General features: G+C 40.8%; 1 protein-coding gene across 1 annotated transcript; it reads right to left on the bottom strand.

Annotated features, from left to right (window-relative positions):
* Positions 1-396: 396 nt before the first annotated feature.
* zgc:153184 (uncharacterized protein LOC751652 homolog) lies at positions 397-19,282 on the bottom strand. The gene is given in 9 exon segments (XM_049576160.1): positions 397-944; positions 1,528-1,740; positions 2,629-2,697; positions 3,234-3,302; positions 3,496-3,579; positions 19,085-19,126; positions 19,128-19,211; positions 19,213-19,242; positions 19,244-19,282. Coding segments are annotated over 9 exon segments (1,032 nt in total). The 3' UTR covers positions 397-542.
* Between the last annotated feature and the right edge of the window lie 970 nt (positions 19,283-20,252).

Below are 20,252 nucleotides of genomic sequence, written 5' to 3'. Positions count from 1 at the left end.
GCAAAGTACATAAGTTCAACCAAAAGGACAGGGATTTGGTATGATGACAGAACATTGTATATATCTACTAATATATATATATATATATATATAGATATGAAGTATATATGACTTCTATTCAGTATATCCAGTCATTTGTACACAACTGATACCTTTGACAGAAAGTGCACTCATAAGAATGTCTTTGATTTGCAAAGAAAAAAAGCTATTTGTCATAAAAATAGGAGTCTGGTCATGCAGACTTCATACAATATGACGCAAATTTCCTCTGCCTGAAAATGAATACAGTATCAACTTTGATGCTTATTTCCACGAGCAGAGAACAGCTGCTTCTCCAAACTCTCCAGTGTTTATAGACCTGCTATGTAGATGGCCAGGAGAGGGCGACAGAGCGACAAAAAAAAAAAAAAAAGAGCAGGTACCAATAAATTTAAAATCAGATGAACTTTTTCTGAGTATTTTTGAAAGAGTTCTTTTCAATCAAAGCATAAGAATAATTTATTCATACTTATATATTTTTTCTTGAAGTAAATATTCACAGTTCACGCAATGTCATTTCCTCTTTGGTGCTTCTCCTGAGGCATCTCCTCCTCCTCCTCCATCTCCTTGGCAGGGCGAGACTCTGAAGGCTGTTGTTCCTCTTCCAAAGCCTCCAAGTTCTGGGCTTGTTCTGCTTCCTGCTCCTCCTCCGGATCTCCCCTGTTGTCTGGATCACTCTTTGCTACCTCATCCTCTGTGTTTTCACAGTCCCTGTCCCTCTCATCGGCTTCTTTCAGACTTGCCGACTGTCCGTATTCGAATACCTGGTCCATGTCCCCATTTTCCTTTGGGCTATTCAGTTCACATGGGGACAGAGCACTCCCAAAGGCTCCCGCCTCTTCTCCAGCTGACCTCCTGTGCTGTCTCGTGGGCGGGCGCCTTTTGAATGACAGTCGTGCACGAGTCTGTGTGGAAAGGATGAGTAAGAACCAGCAGGGAATTTAGGTAATTTTGATCATGTTTTTGAACAAAATTAATTAAAAAAGGAAACTATAAAACAGCTCAGAATCTATATTTAATATCAATGTATTTGTATTAAAGTATTTCTATTAACTTTCCAAGTCTCAGGAATTGCGTGAGAGCACTGCACAAAATGGTACCTAGGGACTCTAACTAGGCTAAGGGGATTACATCTTCAATCCCCCTTGCAGCAGTGCTCATGCACTACAGGGGCATCTTGCTCCAGCTTATCCAAGGCCTGCTTAAACAGAGGATGCAGAACACCCGCTGTGATACACATCAACAGGGACAGGCACCATGTGTCCGGCTGTGACGTCACAGCTCAGTTGGCCAATAGTGTGAGAAAAACCTCAGGAGCCTCAATGCAACAGCAAGTCACGTTTGTCATTTTGTGACTCAGAAGTCATGTGTACAAACCCACACAAATATATGAAACAAAGGAGTACGAGCTATGCTTAATGCTTACAAATGACCTGGAGAGATGTTTGCCAAGCCAATATTCAGCTTTGCATGAGTCTATACATTTACCTTGTTGAAGCTCGGCAGCGTGGTGCCCTCAGGAGGGCTGTCAAAGGTGATGGGATCCTCCTCTTCACTGGACTGACGTGAGGACCGCAGGGTGGGGCTCAGGGGGCTCTGCGGGATGCACGGTGTGGTGGGGGACAACGGTGCTGGCTGGAGCTTCACTTCAGGACTCTTGGGCGAAGGCAGCAGAGCAGTGGGTGACAGAGCAAGATTGGCCTACAGGGGACAGGAAGATCCTAAGGCCTTGATAGTATAATCTCTTTAGTACATTATGTTCTAATAAAACAATGCCCTTTATATTGGAATTCTACGTATTTACCTAACACTTCTCAAAATGAACACGCTATTTAGAGTAAAACTTGAGACTGTCTTAAAGAATCAACCACAAATTCAATTAATAAATATGATGAATACATGAAGGAAAGATTAAACAACATCATGGTATTTTTAACATGGGTATATCACTAATATATACACACTAAAAAGCAGGTCTAATTCTTCATTAAAAGGTGTACATTTGTCTGAAAATGGTACACAGTATTACACAGGTGTGTGCACAGGACATCGCTTTGCTTACACCTGTCACCTTCCTACTTATTACCAAATACAGCCTGAGTGTTATAAACACCTGCCATATTCAGTATGAGAAAGTCTGATAAGTACATGAAATATCAAGTTAGTCCCCAAACCAGGTTCAGAGTTTAGAGGAGAGTGTCCTACCTGCACTGGGGAGAAGAGGAAGAGGGAGAAGCGGCAGCCCTTTTGTCCCATGGCTGCCCACCGTGTGAATTGCTAACTAAAGGAGCGATGGTGGCAAGTTGGAGCCTGAGTGGCCCATGATCCCATTAGCTTGTTAATCTGAGCCGATTGTGGCATCAGGGACGAGCCCATCCTATTTTTCTCAGCATGCAAACAGCTCAGGCACCGGTGTCAACTGGACAGTGGGTGGCAGTAATGCTTTACATATCGCAGTCTCCTGGATGTACAAACTTCTGACTACTTCTGCCTGTGTACTACATCCTATATAACACGTCACTGGCAAGGCAAGCATTAGTTTTGTTCCCTATTTCCCCCACAAAATATTCAAATGTAAGATGCATGTACCTGAAGTTTCTCAATGATGGCGGAGTTCTTCACCTTGATTTTAAAGGGATTTGGTGAGACGATAGTTTTCTGCAGGAGAACACATAAGTGATGAGAAGAAAAGTTCACAGAATAGCTACAACCCTCCATATGAAACATGGAAAGCTAATACTGACATGTTTAGTGATACTAACATATTGTATATCATGTGCACTGTCATTACACAGTTAACTGAGACATACAAGCACATGTTCTGGTAAGCAATAGGTTAAAAAATAAAGATTAAATGGTATTGAATTAATAAAATAGCTTTTTGTTGTACATGCTTGTGATGTATGTAAATTTTTGCACTTATATCATGCTTTGTGGTTTTGATTCGCCATCATGCAAAAACAGGTTTGTGTGGTTTGTCTGGTAGTCATTTCACTGGAAGAGAAACAGCTGCACTAACACTCCCAATGTCTTAGGCAGAAGATTTGGCAATAGTTCACTGTCTACTGTGTTGAAACTGTGAGGTTGCAGTGAAAGTATACAGCAAACAAGTCAATTTCTGTTTTCATGAGACTTCCTTTGTATGTCAAGAAGATTTGTAGCATATGTGTCAGTTTAGGACGAAAATTACTCACATCAGATTCTTCATCATCTTTTTCATGTTGCAGCTTCAGGGAACATGGGGGTCTTCTTCGAAATGGCACCTACAAACAAAAAGGAGGAGTTGTGAATAAAATCTATAATCACAAGCAGTCCATACATATTTACCAACAACTCTATTTAGGTCTAACAATAAACTATGTACAGAATGTGGAGTAATATTCCTCTAGGCAGCTATACACACTGTTTTGTATATTCTGTATGTATACTGTAACATATAAGATATGAACAACGCACCTCGTCATTTGAGGTGGGCATTGGTAAAATGTGACCTTTGAACCTCCCAGCCAGCTCAGCCACAGATGGCTTGGATGGAGAATCCTGGAAAAAAGAAAGACATTCAATCAAACAAATGACAAATGCTTTATATTTACAACAGCTGACATATTGCTTTTCAAATTTTAAATGTATATATTGCCTCCCATGAGTTGAGAGTGAAGTGTAACACTGTCAAAAAGAATGCCGGTTTTAATTATTGTTACATATGTGCTTGGCATGCCTTTGCTCTGTTAGATGAGGCAAAACTGAAAGATGTTATATAGGGTGGTGACCTGCTGAACAAAGACAGCTAAAAAATAAATAACAAAAAAACTATACATTCTCATTAAAAAGTATTTCACTGCTGGAAAAGTGGTCTTTTCATAAAACTGTGCTATGCACTAGAAAGATGCAAATACCTTTGACATTGGTGCTATATGACCAGAGGAAACAGAGGACAAGGGGTATAGCAATTGCTTTTGCTCAAGAGGTAGAAAACCTACAACTACCATAATACACTGAGCCACACCGGACCAGTAATCGCTCCCGTTGGTGGGTGATGTAATGCAAGCTTGTCCGTTTTGACCAGGCTCCCAGGAAGTGCGCCTGACATTGAAGGCACTTTGACATAGTGGCCAAACCGTGTAACTACAATATTCGGGTCCGTCACTTGATGCCATCATGCCTCAAAAGACTTTTTCTCGTAGACTTAAAGCAGCTGTGCGGAACTTTTTACCAATAATAAAACTGTCCCTAGTTCGTATCACCCCCCTTGAAGATCCGCATATTTATTTGAACCCAACAGCGACAAAAAAGCCTTTCTCTATATGGCTATTTAGCGTAGCCTCACTCGGGTCAGACACACAGCGGAAGTCAGCCAACCAGAATACGGCACCCGAGGCGGAAGTGATTCTGCTCGCCCGCAGCGGCCCGCAGCGAAGAAGAAGGAGCCGTGTTTACAGTGTTCTTCAAGTAAGCAGTAGGCAACGGGCATTGCTGAACACATAACACCTAACAGTTTTACCAGAGATGTATCTATGAGGACTTGGTTGTACTTTTGGTGTCATGGCGGATAACGAAGGAGCATCATCTAAAATTATCTGTGACTGTGACCACGAACACAAATATACAGCAGGCAGTTGTCCTCAGTTTATAAGAAATTCAGAGCTACACCAGAACATTTATGAACAGGTCTTACTTTACTACTAATTTGTGTGTAACGTTAACATGTTAGCATGTTTCCACTAATTACCTGGACTGACCTAACGTTAGTAGCGTTAGCTTTGCAAGCGAAGGCTGCAGGTAACAGCTTTGCTGTGTAAGGATTATGTTATGTCTTCCCTGTGTACCTCCAGTGGCTGGGTCTCAGCAGTTAGCATTGTGCTTATAGGGGGTCAGTACGTCCTGCGCTGTGATCCGCGGAGGGATACACCGGTGAGCAGGCACAGACGTAGCTTGTAAACAAAACTCAGCTGTTTATTTAGCCTAGCGATATCTCCGGACTATAGTAGCTGCAATGGACGACTTTGAACGCGATTTTGAAGAGTTTCTTGTAGCAGACACAGACCCAGAGCCATACCTGTTTGAGCCGGAGTACACAGATGAGGAACTCCCATGTGTTTGATGCTGAGTGGGCGAGAAGAGAGGCTGAATCCTCCACTCCCGTTTTGCTGCACAGAATGGGATTCGGTGCTACCATCGCCGGGGAGATATATCATCAGGAGAAAAACCGCCGCAGAGAGTGCATCACAAGGAGTGAAAACTTTGCAGCAATCACTAATCCTGGCGTGAATGAAACTTTTTTCCATGTTCCTAAGATGAACTGGAAAAAACACCCAGGCCTGCAGGAGCTGATGGACAGCTTTCAGTCGAGTGAGTAATATCGTCCGTGTCGTCTCTTTGTTTGCTTTTACCGAGTGTCCTAGCGTACCTGTCCCAGAGCCAGCTGTTGCTCACCGGTGTATCCCTCCACGCAAGATGTACTGACCCCCTACAAGCGCCAAGATATCCATCATGTTGTCTCAGTATGAAAATGATAGAGAAAGGGCATAACTCCCAAATCGTCGGAGTATTCTTTTCACATAATAATGTGGACTCAGCAGATGACTTGTTAACTGTTTATTCCTCCTTACACCCAACATACACAGCTGCTTCTCATTGTTTCCAGTAGCACAACAACGGTTACTACATTACCCAGAATAACTTGAGGCTCACACTACTACGGTAGCCTTAGTAGCTCAAAATACACAACAGATTAGATTAGATCAGAACAGAAACAAGACAGGAGAATTTATTGAGTAATTTTGCTGTTTCCACTAATTACTTGGCCTGACCTGACATTAGTTAATCCTCTCGCTCTCCAAAACAAATGCATGCGGTAATTGCCGGCTGCAGTCGGAATTTTACGACACCAGGCTGTGGTTGTCATACCGCTTCGACCAAAGGGGCGCTATAATCAACGAAAATGAAAAGTTCTGCACAGCTGCTTTAAATTGGAAAAGAGACGTCTGTAAATCAGTGAATAATCCTTTTGGAGTACCACTGCTAAAATACTTGTTTCAGTATTGGGATTTGATCCATTTGGTCCAATAAAATTCCAAAACTCGACACGATTAAATCATTTTACCCCATTTAAGTTAGCTTGCTCTGTATATCCAAAGATGTGTAAGATACGGCTAATTTTAAATCTGAGAAGTCAAACTGTTTTGGTGTCATGTGCAACTGGGCAACTTTAGAAGAAATGAACTGCACCCTACCTCAACGCTATATACATATGGCAGCTGACTTGCACATATAGTGATCTCATATTACAGTTAAACAGTAAGCTAAAATGTTTCTGAAAACTTTTAAGGGGAGAAATAGGGAGTGCAGTAAGATGGAGGGAAGTTTGCCATAGTTCATTTACCCATACTACAGTATCAGCAAAGTATCCCTTTGAGCCTGCCATGTGCAGAGAGCATTTTTGCAGCTGAACAGGGAGATATTCTGATATAAAGAAAATGTTTCACTTCCCTCTTTGCAACAGGAAAAGCAGACTGGTTGAGAAACACGGCAGAGAGGGTGAATGCAAGCAAACAACAACAACAAAACAACTTGTGTTCAATGCTGTCCTTAGAGGAACTAGTCTCTTCTCCTGCTAAAGAGCATATTTTTGTGGGTTGGACACAGGAAGCGAGCCCCTCTCTCTACAGCTGTTCAACATCAAGCCACAGCCTGTGACAGGAGGGACCTGTCCTTGCAGCCTCACAGTGTTATCACGTCTTGGCCCCTTTACTTTCTGTCTCTCCCACTATTCCCAAGCTGATTGCTAAACTTTCCTCCTCCGCGCTGCCCTTTCAAGACCATTAACTCACTTCACATATCTGTGGCCTAAGTGATAAGTTGGCTGCAGGCTGTAACGTGCACAAACGTGAGACTTGAGAACAATAATCCACTACTCTGTTTGCAAGGTGTGAGCCATCTTGGTTGCAAACATTTGGACTATGAATGGGTCAAGGCATTTGTTTACAACATGACGACAACCAGGACTGTGCAGATTCTCATGCATCACGTCACCATGTAATGATTTGCATTGTACAGTCACTGATTGTGGTGCTCCTCCCTTTCTTTTTCCGGCTTTCATGCTGCATCACATTTCCATTCTACTTTTATTGACCACTAAAAAGTTCATGCCTCTCTTCAAAGCTGCCAGCTCTGTCACATTTCCTGGGTGTGCACACTCAGTGCCCTCCCTCTTGGTACAGTTTGAGCTGAGCCCATGGAAACATGGAGATCCCAAGTTTCACAGATACACACATTCCACATTTTAATCACAAGCTTTATTTTCCTTTCCCCCCTTGTTCTCAACATGACCTCACCACCTTGCTCCCTCCACCCAAACGTATTACAGCATCAGCTAGCCCTGCAGTGCCTGTTAATGCTTCTCTGCACCGCCTCTGTGTCCTAATCCACATCCCAGCCCTTTTCCTGAGTTCTCTTTTCTCATCCGTGATAAATAGCAATCACCAGGGACCACCCACCCTCCACACCATTATTTTGTAATGTCTAATTGTTTAACTCTTTCCTGTCCTTCAAAAACAAATGCCTCCTTCAGAGTACAAACTCTAGTCACAACAATGCAGGCAAAGGAAGTGAGGCTTTGTTTGATTAGATCGCTGCTCAGGTGTTTTGGGTGGAGAAAATCAAGGTTTCAGTCCTTTAAACATACAGTTGATAATTTCTTTGTTCTTTCCAGTGAGTTGCTTCTATTCTGACGTACTGTATGGTTAAATAGTTTGTAAATTAACTAATTTTAGAGTTAAAACAACTAATTTCTATATGTTGAGGGTGACCTCTGCTCTTTTGCTGTCAATTTTAGTAATGGAATTTGGTAATCTACAGCTATTTTCCATATTTTCATTACTTTACAAATTATCGGTTACTTTCCAAAGTGACTTAAATAAAACCTGAGCACTATATGAAGATTTAAAAGGCCTCAGATGCATTAACTATTCAACAGCTTTCTAGTTTTAGAGGAAGTCATTTCAGATCCATTAATATCCTTCCATGTGTCCTTTCAAAGTGAGCCCTTATCTTTAATGAGCTTCTTCATGCAGAATGAAAATAACGTCAGACTCAATGCAAATACCTCCCTGACTTAAAGGAATACTTCACCCGCCAGATGACCATTTGTATATAAATTCCTCATCACGTGTTACATTGAATTCATAAAGAAAACTGAAGAATCTGAAGAAGAGTCTGAGGAATCCAAACTACATATTGAGGCAGTTGTAGACAAGCAGTTCCTGTGTTCAAGGAAGTAAAATGACTTTACTTGATCAGATAGGGCTGTCTGTTAGGGATGCTCTGATGGCTGAAATGCAGGGATGCAGCACAACATGTCCATTATAATCAACTGAAGCTGCTACGCTGACCACGGAAGCTGTGCCTGCCTGTGTGGGCATCATGCTGCTTGATGCTAGTTTTGCAAGGCTGGTCTATTTTTTCCCCTCTATGATCCACAGCTCTCCAACAGGTAAAAACTGCACACAACTGTAAAAAAAAAACCAAAAACAAAACAAAAAAAAAAACCAATTCCTTTAAAATAAATAAAAATGAATACCTCATTGTATCAGAGGCAATGCAAATCAGCAAAGCAAGCATACAACTGGTTTTGCTGTTGTTTAACATTACGAATTTTCTGTTTTGGGATTTTTTGTTTATCGTTGAGGCATTCAAGGAAAAAAATGTTTTTTTCACAAATTCAACATAACTTGAGAGTGAGTAATTGATATACAAGAGGTCATTTGGTGTGTGATGCATTCCTTTAAAATACACTCACCATGCATACATTATATAAGGTGACAGATGCAGTTTTATTCATGTTTAAAGTAAAAATGCTATAGGGATGTATTACAAGTATCAAAACTTCCACTGTTACTTCAGAACTACTAGTCCTGCATGGTTTATGAAAGCTTATCCACTATGATTTAAACAAGAGCCTTTTACAGAGGCATTGTCAACAGCCTTATGCAAAATGTACAATATATAAACTACACTAATCTGAACTAATTTAACAATTTGCCTGTTTGTCTTTATATTTTCATTGCAAATATTTATGGAAATGTCTTTTTCTCTCAGTTAAACTGAAGTGATTTCACTAGCTGTTTTTACTGATATGATTTCAATGAGCCATACAAGGCCTTCAGTCAGTTATCAGTACTGTGCATGTTTAACTCAGCTGGGACCCCGAGCTCTGTGGAAGACTGGGAAACTTTGGTTCACTGCAGGAGAGAGCAGGGCAAACTATTTCTGGGGCTCTAGGCCTGGGAAAAAGCCCCAGAGCTGTGCAGGCAGCCTGGATCCCAGCTCTGCTCTGTAACCCCTCAGCTCCTAGGAGAGAGCGTCCCTGGATAAGACAGACCACATCTGAAACATACTGTAATCTAGCATACAGTGCAATTGAGCATGTCTAAACAAGGAAACACTGGGAAAAAAAATCTTAAAGCAGTGCTTTAACCATGTGATTCAAGTTTTCCAAAAACAGGCCTGCGTCGACTCTAAAAAGAAACAAGCTATTTCTGAACTCTGACTTCCATGGAAACATATCCATAAGATGTTACATGCTTAACTGCTTTACAGTTACACATTCAGTACAGATTTAATGCACTGTTATCAAACACGTTTTACTTTGAAAAATCAGGAGCTTTTCTGTTATTTAATAGAGTGACAAAGTCAATTTATGCTTGTAAAAAATGGCATTTAAGGGAACAGTGATAGCCTAAAGCAAAGTAAAATGTCATAAATGAAAGGAATTGCTAGTCTGAATCCTTGGGACAGCTGGGAAAATATGGTATGGTTAATAAATTTATAATACTTAATTTGAAGTGTAGGACATGAACACTACTGTGTTGATGCCTACGTAACAAATCTTGTCTTGGGTCGTTTTCCCTTCCCAGAGCCTCTGTAGTTGCCATGTATGTCTGCTGCACAACACTGTTACCATTCAAATAGGGCTGCAACTAACAATATTTTTCATTATAGATTAATCTGCCTGTTATTTTCTCTATTAAATGATGAATAGTTTTGTCAATAAAATGTCAGAAAATAGTGAAACATGCCATGTGATCTCCCAGAGCTCAAGGTGACACCTTCAAATGTTTTATCTGACCAACAGTCCAAAAATCCAAAGCTATTCAGTTTAGTATGCATGACAAAGAACAGCATCAAATCCTCACATTTAAGGAACATTAAACCAGAAAATGTTTGTCTTCTTTTCCTTAAAACTAAAATTACACCTTGCAGTTATGTGTCTCTGCCAGCCAGTCAAGTTGCAGTTACAGTTTATATCCATGTCTGTCCAGACTCATGTAATCTAAAACATGCATTTTTCACCCACATCTCAACCCAACAAGGCGGCACGGTGGTGTAGTGGTTAGCACTGTCAAACACAGAAGATCTGTAGAATCACCACAGTTTCAAGGTGGACACCCACGGTTAGTGTCACCAACTCAGTATCTGACCAAATGTCTCCCCTTCCTCTCCTGAGAGATACTATTGAATAATGGCCAGAAAAGTGTTTTGGCAGAAAATTATGATGGCACTGTGAAGGTGATCTTTGACCTTTTGGATATAAAATGTCCTCAGATCATCATTTTATCCTACTAAATATTTGTGTGAAACTTTGTCATAACTAACAAATGAGTTCTCGAGCTATGACCAAAGACAGGTTTTGTGAGGTCACAGGGACCTTGACCTTTGACAAACAAAATCTAATCAGTTCATCTTTGAGTCCAAATGGACGTTTGTGCCAAACCTAAAGATATTCCTGAGATATTGCGTTCACAAGAATGGGGTGAACGTACATACATATGGACAACCAAAAACATAATGTCTTTAGCCACCGCTGTCACCGCTGTCACTTCAAAAATTATTCGATAATCAAAACAGATGCCGATTAATTTTCTGTCAATCAACTAATCAATTAATCAACTGTTCAGTGCAGTTCTACACTCAGGTATACATTAACACTTTTAAGGTACATTTAAGCACTGCGGTGGAGCTGCTGAGTGGCTGACTATGGTTTACCTGTAGTGATTGTATGAAAAAGGACACAAAAATAATGCTGCAGTAATCATATCAGACATTATACACAGTGTTACCAAATACCTGAAAAATCACAGTGCTTCACCACAATGATGTAGAGCAAAATACAAACATAAATAAGTCCTGCTTATTAATTAGCAGCCCTGCCTACAACAATATTTTACAATGAAAAATATTAAATCAATACACATCTTGGAAGGGGTGGACAAATATGATCTTATGGTATATAATACCATACATCGTTACTGAATAGAGCTCTTTAAAGGTGTAATCTGCTGTTTTGAGCTGACATAAGAAAATATGGCGTACAGTGCACATCACCACACCTGAAAATCCTCCACACTGCGCTTTTCTTCATGGTATGGGGGTGAGTCAGAGTGTTGCAGGAAAAGTGTGTGCATCCTTGGAGAGCTGTGTTTGGATAAGTAAAGGTTAATCCCAACCAGCGTTTTAATTTCCAGGCTGTGGACGGAGACACGAGGTTTACTGTATGACCGGCAGATGTGGAAAGAGAACACAGAGACAAACAGATCATACAAAGCCTACTATTGTCCGTTCCTGCAATTCCTGTTTCCAGGGGCAGGGGAGAAAAGCACATGATATAAGTCTCAGTAAATCCAAACATATCTGCTTGATAAAACAGCGGCGGTCAGAGAGCAACAGGCCATGTAATCTACCATAGTGCTGATAAAGATGATGTCTGGCTCAGGATCTTTAACCCTTCTCTAGGAGCTCTCAATCCTCATAAGCTTCCCACACAGTGGGAATTTGTGGAAGTGGAGATAAATAAAGCACACCAGAGCACAGCTGTTGAGAAAGATCTTGTTCAATAGGATCACCAAGTGTAATGGCTTCAGTTTGAGTTTGCAGACTTTGTTTTCACAAGTCAGCGTGTTCTGCCAGGGGGAAATCCACCACAGTGAGCAGCTCCCTTCTGCCTACACTTGTTATGCGGTAAGAGAGCAGACAGGCACCTTCTCACTTGCTGCCTTTCCAGGAAAACATGATGTGTTTTTGGACTGGACCTCATCTGAATATCTCACTTTTCCACTGCCCTCACTGGCACTGTGTTTGTGTGTTCTCACATGCCTTGTGTGTGTGTTGAAGTACACTAGAAAGACCCTGAATCAGAGGGATGAGGTAAGTGGACACTCTCATCTATGAGACATAGCTGGCCCTGCATCAAGGGAAATGGGAGGTGCTGCAGACACAGACTAGTACTGGAGGGTGGGGAAACAAATATGTTAGAAAAATAATAAGCATATAGAGAGAAAGGAAATAAACTGGAGAACAGAAAGCTGCTGAAAAGTCAGAAGTCCAAAGAAAGCCTACAAGACTGAAATATGTCTTTTTTTATATCTCTTGGGGCCAAGATCCCCAGAGGCTTTTGAGGCATGCTATTTAACTGCAATTTGACTGGCAAATTATGAAGCTATGAGAGCAGATGACAGCACCAGGCCTGTTCGTGGAATGCACCGTGATATTTCAATGTGATAACTACAGTGGCCTGCTTAAGATAATATGAACAGTTGCGCAATGAGAAGCCAGGGTATTAGAGACAGAATGATGAGTAAGAAAAGATATAAAAAAAAATGTAAACAGCTCACAACAGATTGAATGTTTGTACCCAAGCATGAAAACTTTGACACTAGCATCTGTTGGAGATTCTACATGGTGTTCTGGTATTCTCATCCGCTCTGATCCAGCAATCACAAAGACAAAAACCATCTGGACAGTGATTCAGATAGCTGACATGGAGGCTGAGTAGCACAGACGTGGGATGACTTCATTCAGAGAAGCTCTGTACCTTCCCCACGACAACACTGTGTACTTCCTGCAGGGATCCACTTCCACAGGGTTTGGCATCCATTCATCCATGGCAGGCTTGGGACATTGCATATTTCACATATTCTATATATAACAGGGAACATTCTCCATGATGAGTAGTTTTACTTTTGATACTTGTATGTGATTTACTGATAAAATATCTCTCTTTACTTGAGTACATTTTGAATGCAAGGCTTTTACTTACAATGGAGTCACTATAACATCAGTGTTTTTACTTAAGTAACGGATCTGGTTAGAGTGGCTGTCTGATTATGGAAAAGTCACTTGTCAGAGTCCAGTTTTCAAGCCCCTCTGACACTGTGGACTTGCCTCCATTCTGATACTGAGTTGTCTTGGTTTCAGCCAAGCAGCAGCCTCCGGTGCTGAAAAATGAACGTGGAGGTGCCAAAAACTGCAGTTTCTCAAATGGCCACTTGAGGCTGGCTAAAGCTAATTTCAACATTCATGACAACTGTACTTTTATATAATGCTTTTACAATTTATAAAGGCTTTAAGTTACGTATAATTGAAGGAGGGATGACAGGCTGCCTGCGAGGCGCTACAGTCTTGAGATAGTGAGATTCACCATTCACTCCTCGATAGCTCCAACTTCTACTCCAGGAATGGCCACTTCTGGCTCCAAATAACCAAGATGGTGACGGCTGAAATGCTAAACTCAAGCCTTCAAAATGGCAGTCCACACACCAATGGGTGACATCACAGTAGGTAAGACCACTTCAAAAAAATGCAGTCTAGAGTTTGAGCCAGCAGTTATTGTTAATTAGGTTTTCTCCTCTCTTGTATACCTGGTCCTTTCAAAAGATTAATGGGTTTTTAACATGCTCAGACTTGCAGCATACACCTGCCTCCTAAACCCTCCACAAAACTAAAATCTCACCCAGTTTTCCCTTACATTTCCCTTGTAATAGTGCACACATTAGATGAAGAGGAAATCAGAGACACTTATATGATAAGTCTAGATTCGACTGTGACAAATCTTGACAATATATGCCTTAAGCAAAATGCAACACTTGGTTTTGGGGAAAAAAAATGGCACTTGCAAAGTAAAAGCAGCTTGCAACATTTATTGTGTTTGCACTCCTTTCTGCCAAAAAAGGAAATAAAGAGCATGGCTAGATGCCAAATTTAGAAGAGGGTGGTTGAGGAGGTGCAGGCAGTATGGGTTAACTGTTCTGCAGGGAGATTCAGAAGTAAGTTGTAAAGTCGTGATATTGCCTTTTTGGAGTTTCTACTTCCTCCGCCTGGCTCACTGTTCCCACAACCCGTCTGCAGACTTTATACTAACTAAACTCAACATGTTTGACAATCTGCAGATGTCTGAGACAGGTTGTCTTTCTGCCTCTCTCTGCATGTATCCATCCCTGACAGAACTTCCTTGAAAAACAACAGTAAGTGTGTTTTTCTTTTACAGATCACAGTGTGCTCCTCACTATCTTGTCTGCAGTTCCCACCCAGGCTATCTCTCTGCCCCACGCACTGCTTCAAACTCAGAGGGGCGGGGTCTGATACAACCTCATCTCCGATAGCAGATCTCAGAGAGAAAAGCACTCTTCATGTATGGTTCGAGGGCCTGTAATGGCAACAAATTATAACAACGCTAAAGTACAACAACAACCGCTCTGCAATCTGCAATAAAAAGCGGTTAAGACATTATGAGGGTTTATGAACCATTTGATTGGTCGTAAAGGTGCACACATCCTCCTACGAGCCAAGCTTCCACACAACTACTTTAAAAGACAATTCAGCATGGAGATGTAAATACAGGCAACAAACTAGATGATTAAACTTTCCCACGATACCAAACCCAATGTAATATTTTAGGATGATCTCTTAGTTTAATTTAAGATAACTGACATGCCTCAGTCAGCGCACACTGTAATCTCCAGAGACAGTGGGCTGCTTATTTCTTTAGGTGAATGTATCCTGCTGAAAGTGTTCCAGCCTGTATTTGTCAGCGCCTTCAGGCTGTACATTGCTGCAGAACCAGATTTCAGTTACCAGTTTGAGTTTTCACTGTGAAATTCATTGTGTATATCCTTCAGGTTGGGCAGACATGTCAAATGCATCTTATAAAACGCTTGCAAAGCCCTAATGTTGAATGTTTAAGCTGCAGCAGTCACAGGTTGTCTGCTACTCAACTTATATTGGTGCATTTGCATCCCATTACCTCTGCTGTCGATATCCATTAATGCCCACTGCAGCCAACTGAAATGATTATCATCTGATTTGTTCTTACCGTGCATCTGCATCCTCATCTGGGTGCTAGTAGAACATTAGGCACACACTATATTGGACTGGCTAATGAAAGCATTTCTAAACACTGCCTTAAGTGCTCGAAATCTCCACAAGGAGTTAATTCTGCACAAAACTAGCTCTGTTTTTCACAGTTTCTGTTATCACATTGGAAACTAAATATGTTGTGAAACAGTGAAGACAAACTGCAGTAACTACAGTGAAAATATGAATATTCTGCAATAACTACGCACTTCTGCTGTGTGCTTCTCTTTTCCAACTGATTTTGCAACCACACTATTTCTGGCAAGCAAATGGCTGGTTTCAAGAGTTCAAATATGTAGACAGGAGGTAGAGAACATGCTAGAAAGACAATATCAGAGAAAACTGCTGTGGTTTGCAGGATGTCGTAGGAAAAAAAAAACTCAAACAGGAAGCTTTAGTGCAATCTGAGTTTTGAAAGTCACATGAGATATCATCTCTGTGTGCTCTTCATGCACATCGTTTTATCATGGCTCAGAAGCACTTCAATCGCAAGACTTTAATGAACTGTATAAGCTATAAAATCCAATAACATTTGGACAGTTTATACACACTCTGAACACCAACCGTGACTACACTATGACTTACAGAATGGCCTACAGTTTCATAGGCTTTCCTTGATGCTGATGATTTACATTCCACTGGGCTTCATGGTCAGTTAGGTTCCTGTTTTATGTTAAGGACAGAGTGAACCATTCATCCTGCACTGAAGCACATACAGCTTATACACTGCCTCAGCAAACACCTCAGACTGTATCTGTCACTGATAGTAGAGATAGAAGTATTCTTTCATCTAACTACAGTAAAACAGTCTCAACAACTTCTCATCCAGTCAGGTTCACACTTGGCAGGTGTACTGCTGAGGATGTAAGGAAGTGCAGTGGCAAGTGTAAGCTGAGAATTACAGGAAATACCCAACAGCATGCTGGGTATAGCTTGTACTCGCTTGCTAAGGTACATTCATCAACAGATGAAAGAACACAAGACCGCAGACATTGAAGTAACTTCAAACATCTCAAGCATCAGAGATGTAACTTTTGGCCTGAACGCTTTTGTTCCTGGAAACAACCTGGTCCCAAATAGCAAGCTGTTAGCAAATGGCGTATTAGCATTGCTAGGGGATTCAACAATGTCATGGCAGGTGTATTGTTCAGGTCCCAAGGAAGCGCGGTGTCAAGTGTGAAGTTGTTTGGACGAGCGCGTTACTGGAGAAAGTTGCAAGCAGCAGTACCACAGATCAAGCGATCGTCCTGTTCCAAGCACGCACGTTTTGGACGGTCACTGCACGAGTAATAACAATCATAACAGTGTGACACTATTTAAATGACATACTGTTGTAAAGCGAAATGGGAAAAACCTGACTCATTAGCAAACGTCTGGCTGCTACAGACTGAGTCTGTTATTGGTCTCTTAACTTTACTATGGATTACATAATAAATGTGCACACCATATGGTTGGCAAGGCAATCCCAAATGCTCACTCCTCTAGCTGTGTTGTTTTTCCATCAAAGGAAAACCTCCACCTCCCACTCCACAAATCCTCAGGTGCACACACACACACCCACACACACACACACACACACACACGTACACACACATGAATGCACAACATTTCCAGTTTGTCTACTTAATAGCTTGCTGTTGTAAAAAAAAATTCCATGCCTTAATCTCCTCTTAGGCTTGCTTGAGGCAGCTGTAAATCAATGTTGGCGAGCGCGAACGGCTCTTTCCTAAAGGTAGAAACACACCGCAGAATTTTTACTAATAGGTGATGTCATAAGAGTGCAAAGCTGAGTGTGAGACTGGCTTTACAGGATAGTTTAGCACATTTTTACAGGTGCTTCATGCAGAATGCAGCATGCAAAAATACCATCCCATCAAACTTAGACCAAAGCTGCAGCACACAAAAGCATCCCATTCTCAAAAGCTAACATCTGGGGGAGCTGATCCATCTCATCCAAATTCATTTCACATGTCAGATGATTTACTGGTAGGCATTTTTGGCAAAAAGGAAGCAACTGTAATTAAAAACTGAGCACGTAAATCAATTTTTAGCACCAACAGCAGCAACCCTTGTAAAAACAGCTGACAGATTTCATTTTACTCATAAATTTGGCAAGACCCAAGGAGCATTTCTTGAGTATCATCAATGGGTTCAGACCAAAATGACTTACAGGAAACGACTGACAAATGACTGTCTGAATCATCCAGAACATCAAAACTTGCAAACCTGACTGAACTCAGTGGGCTGTTACATATGGCACAGTTTTTAATTCAAGTTTTAAAATCACAGAGTCTGCCGTGCCATATTTTACTTAAACCATCAACGTAAATATATACAAATATATCTGAAGTGAAAAATCGCCATGGTTAGGTAGTTGCTCACCAAGATCAGATTTTTAAGTGGCATGGAAGCATTCAGTTTAAATTTAAATTGCAGCATCACCTCTAAATCACTTCTTAGACTGTTCGCTCGAAATGAAAACATAGCTTGTAAGATTTGGACTGGGTTTGTACTCTAAGGCTTCATTCAGAAAAAGCTGAGTGCACCAATACTTGAACCTGTTTCCTCCATCTTAGTGTTCAGTTTGTGCAGGTTACACTTTTTCACTCTCAAAAGTGCTTTATCTCACAAAAACTCTAACTATTCTGTATAAGAACAACACTGTTTACCCAGAACGCCCACTCTATCTATTTGTCATCTTTTCTTCTTTTCTAGATTTGGGGGCAGTCCAAGTTTTTTCTCTCAATTTTGGCAACAAAGAAAGAACAAAGTAGACTAAGGTCTTAAATCCAAGCAGAGCTGGTCTAAAGTACATCTGAGTCTTAACACTGAGTGGTGTAAGTATGTAAGAGTAGTGCTCCTTTACGTGCTGTGGGGAGAAAAATGGGAGTTTCTCTGCCTATCCGCCACATGACATTAAATACTTGAGAGTGATGTTAAAAGTCAGAGGGAACAGCTTGTTTTGCAGGGAGGAGGCCACAAACCTATGAGCAAACCCTGCAGGAAAAACATGTGTGGCAGGACTCAGACAGCCCTCCAATGAAGAAGCACACTTGTTTTCTAATTTAGCATCTGCGCAAGTGGGTAAAGGACAGATTGGCCTTTGAGAAGGGAAGGCATGGCTTGTCAGGTGATGGGTGGTAAGTTGCTGATGTTCAGACCTAAAAACAAAGAGCAGACTTTGCAGTGGAAACCAAATCGACTAATGGCATTTACTCCACACATTTATCAGGGCAGAAACACTGGCTCCTGACAGATGTGCTGTCAGCTCCATTTCCCTCCACTTAGACTGTGGTTTCTTGTTATGATGTCGTTACCGCAAACGTACTTTATAATCATATCGACCTGAAGCTCAAACGTACTGAGGCAAAGAGGTGCCGTGTTTATGTCGGTGTGTGTGCTAATAACAGAACATATAAAGAGAAGTATATGATCCTTTTATAGAGTTTATCATAATAAATACCAACTGGTCTATTGCATTATGTGAAACACATTTATATAATATCACATATGATATAAATGAGGTAAATATTGTAAAAACCTTCAGGAACTTTTTTAGTGATGACAACACAGCCACATGTGCATATACAACTTCATAAGTGTACTTAAACAACTGCAGTACTACTATTTGTTCAGTGTTTGCACAGACAGTTCCTAGTCCTTCCAGAAATATCACAGTAATGACATAGACCAGTAAAAATACTACAAAGTTACTCACTTGAGCTCCGATGATGTAATGTTTTAATTCCAACCACACTTGGCTGCACAAACCCACATTAAATGTTAAAAACATCTGCTCAAGTGGCCTAAAAGTACAAGCTGCAACAGCAAACGACGCTCAGAGTCATAGAGTTGTTACCTCCATCCTTGGGAATGCGCCAGAGATCGTCCCCTCCTGGCTTTTTTTTTCCTGTTCCTCGGCCTCTTGGAGCAAACCGCCTGCTGGTTGTGAAGAGACTGAGGAGCGCAGCGGGTACAGAGAGCAGCTCTGTGTTTATATCTGGAGCCAAATGAGTCTCATGGACAAGGAGGAGGAGTGGACAACTTTTACGCGCATTTGGCTCCGTCGGCGCTGTCAAGTCAGTCAGGTTGAAAAATACTACTTCTGCTGAAGACTTTCAAAATAAAATCCGCTTTTTGGAACCTTTTCGAAAAACTGATGATGGAGGCAGAGCAGAATTATTAAATTTTAAGGTTTTAAGGTACTTTTACTTTAGGTTAGTATTTTAATTTTTGCTACTTTATAATTCTACTTCACTACATTTTGAAAAAAATGTGTTTTTTTTACTCCACTTTTTTTTTTTAACATTAGTTACTATTTTCTTTACAGATTCAGATAATTAATACAAAAATCAGCAAATACATTTTGATGTATTATATGGGTAAAGGTAAAACTTTCAATTTTAATTTCATATGCTGTAAAGCCCCTCTGGGGAAAATTGTGATTGTGCGATATTGGGCTTTATAAATAAAACTGAATTGACTTTTATTTGTAACAAAGTGTATTTCTATACTGTTTTATTGCTACGTTTACTTGAGCAAAATATCTGAATACTTGTTCCAGCACTGGGCTTGGCAGACGCAAACTGGACTTAGAAACTAGATGGCATTTTTAACCACATGGTGCAACCCAACAAGCAATGTACAGAAAGCATCTACAACCAATTTAAATGGTATGTTTGTGTTTCACCATTGGATACAGTGACAGTACATACAATTTAAAAAGCCTATATAGTCTATATATCCTTGCTAATGCTCAGTGCACACACGAAAACGTTACTGCATTAAGTTGAGAGACAGCTTTGATATTCTGCCTAATATTTCAATTATTTTACCAGTCAATTATGCTGCAGGCCTGCTTTCTATGAGCTAAAACTTACAAGCATGTTTTTGTCCTGGCCACAACCAAAGGAGTAAAGTATGCCTTTTGCCCTTTCCAGCTGATAGAAAACACCTGCAGTTACATCACTGATTGGAATGTGGCTAGATGAGCAATGCTCATCACATCTGTGGGGGGGTTGTAGTAA

The sequence above is a fragment of the Epinephelus fuscoguttatus genome, linkage group LG5, assembly GCF_011397635.1.
Source record: "Epinephelus fuscoguttatus linkage group LG5, E.fuscoguttatus.final_Chr_v1".
In the NCBI taxonomy this organism is placed as follows: domain Eukaryota; kingdom Metazoa; phylum Chordata; class Actinopteri; order Perciformes; family Serranidae; genus Epinephelus; species Epinephelus fuscoguttatus.
This window is presented reverse-complemented; position numbering and strand designations above follow the sequence as displayed.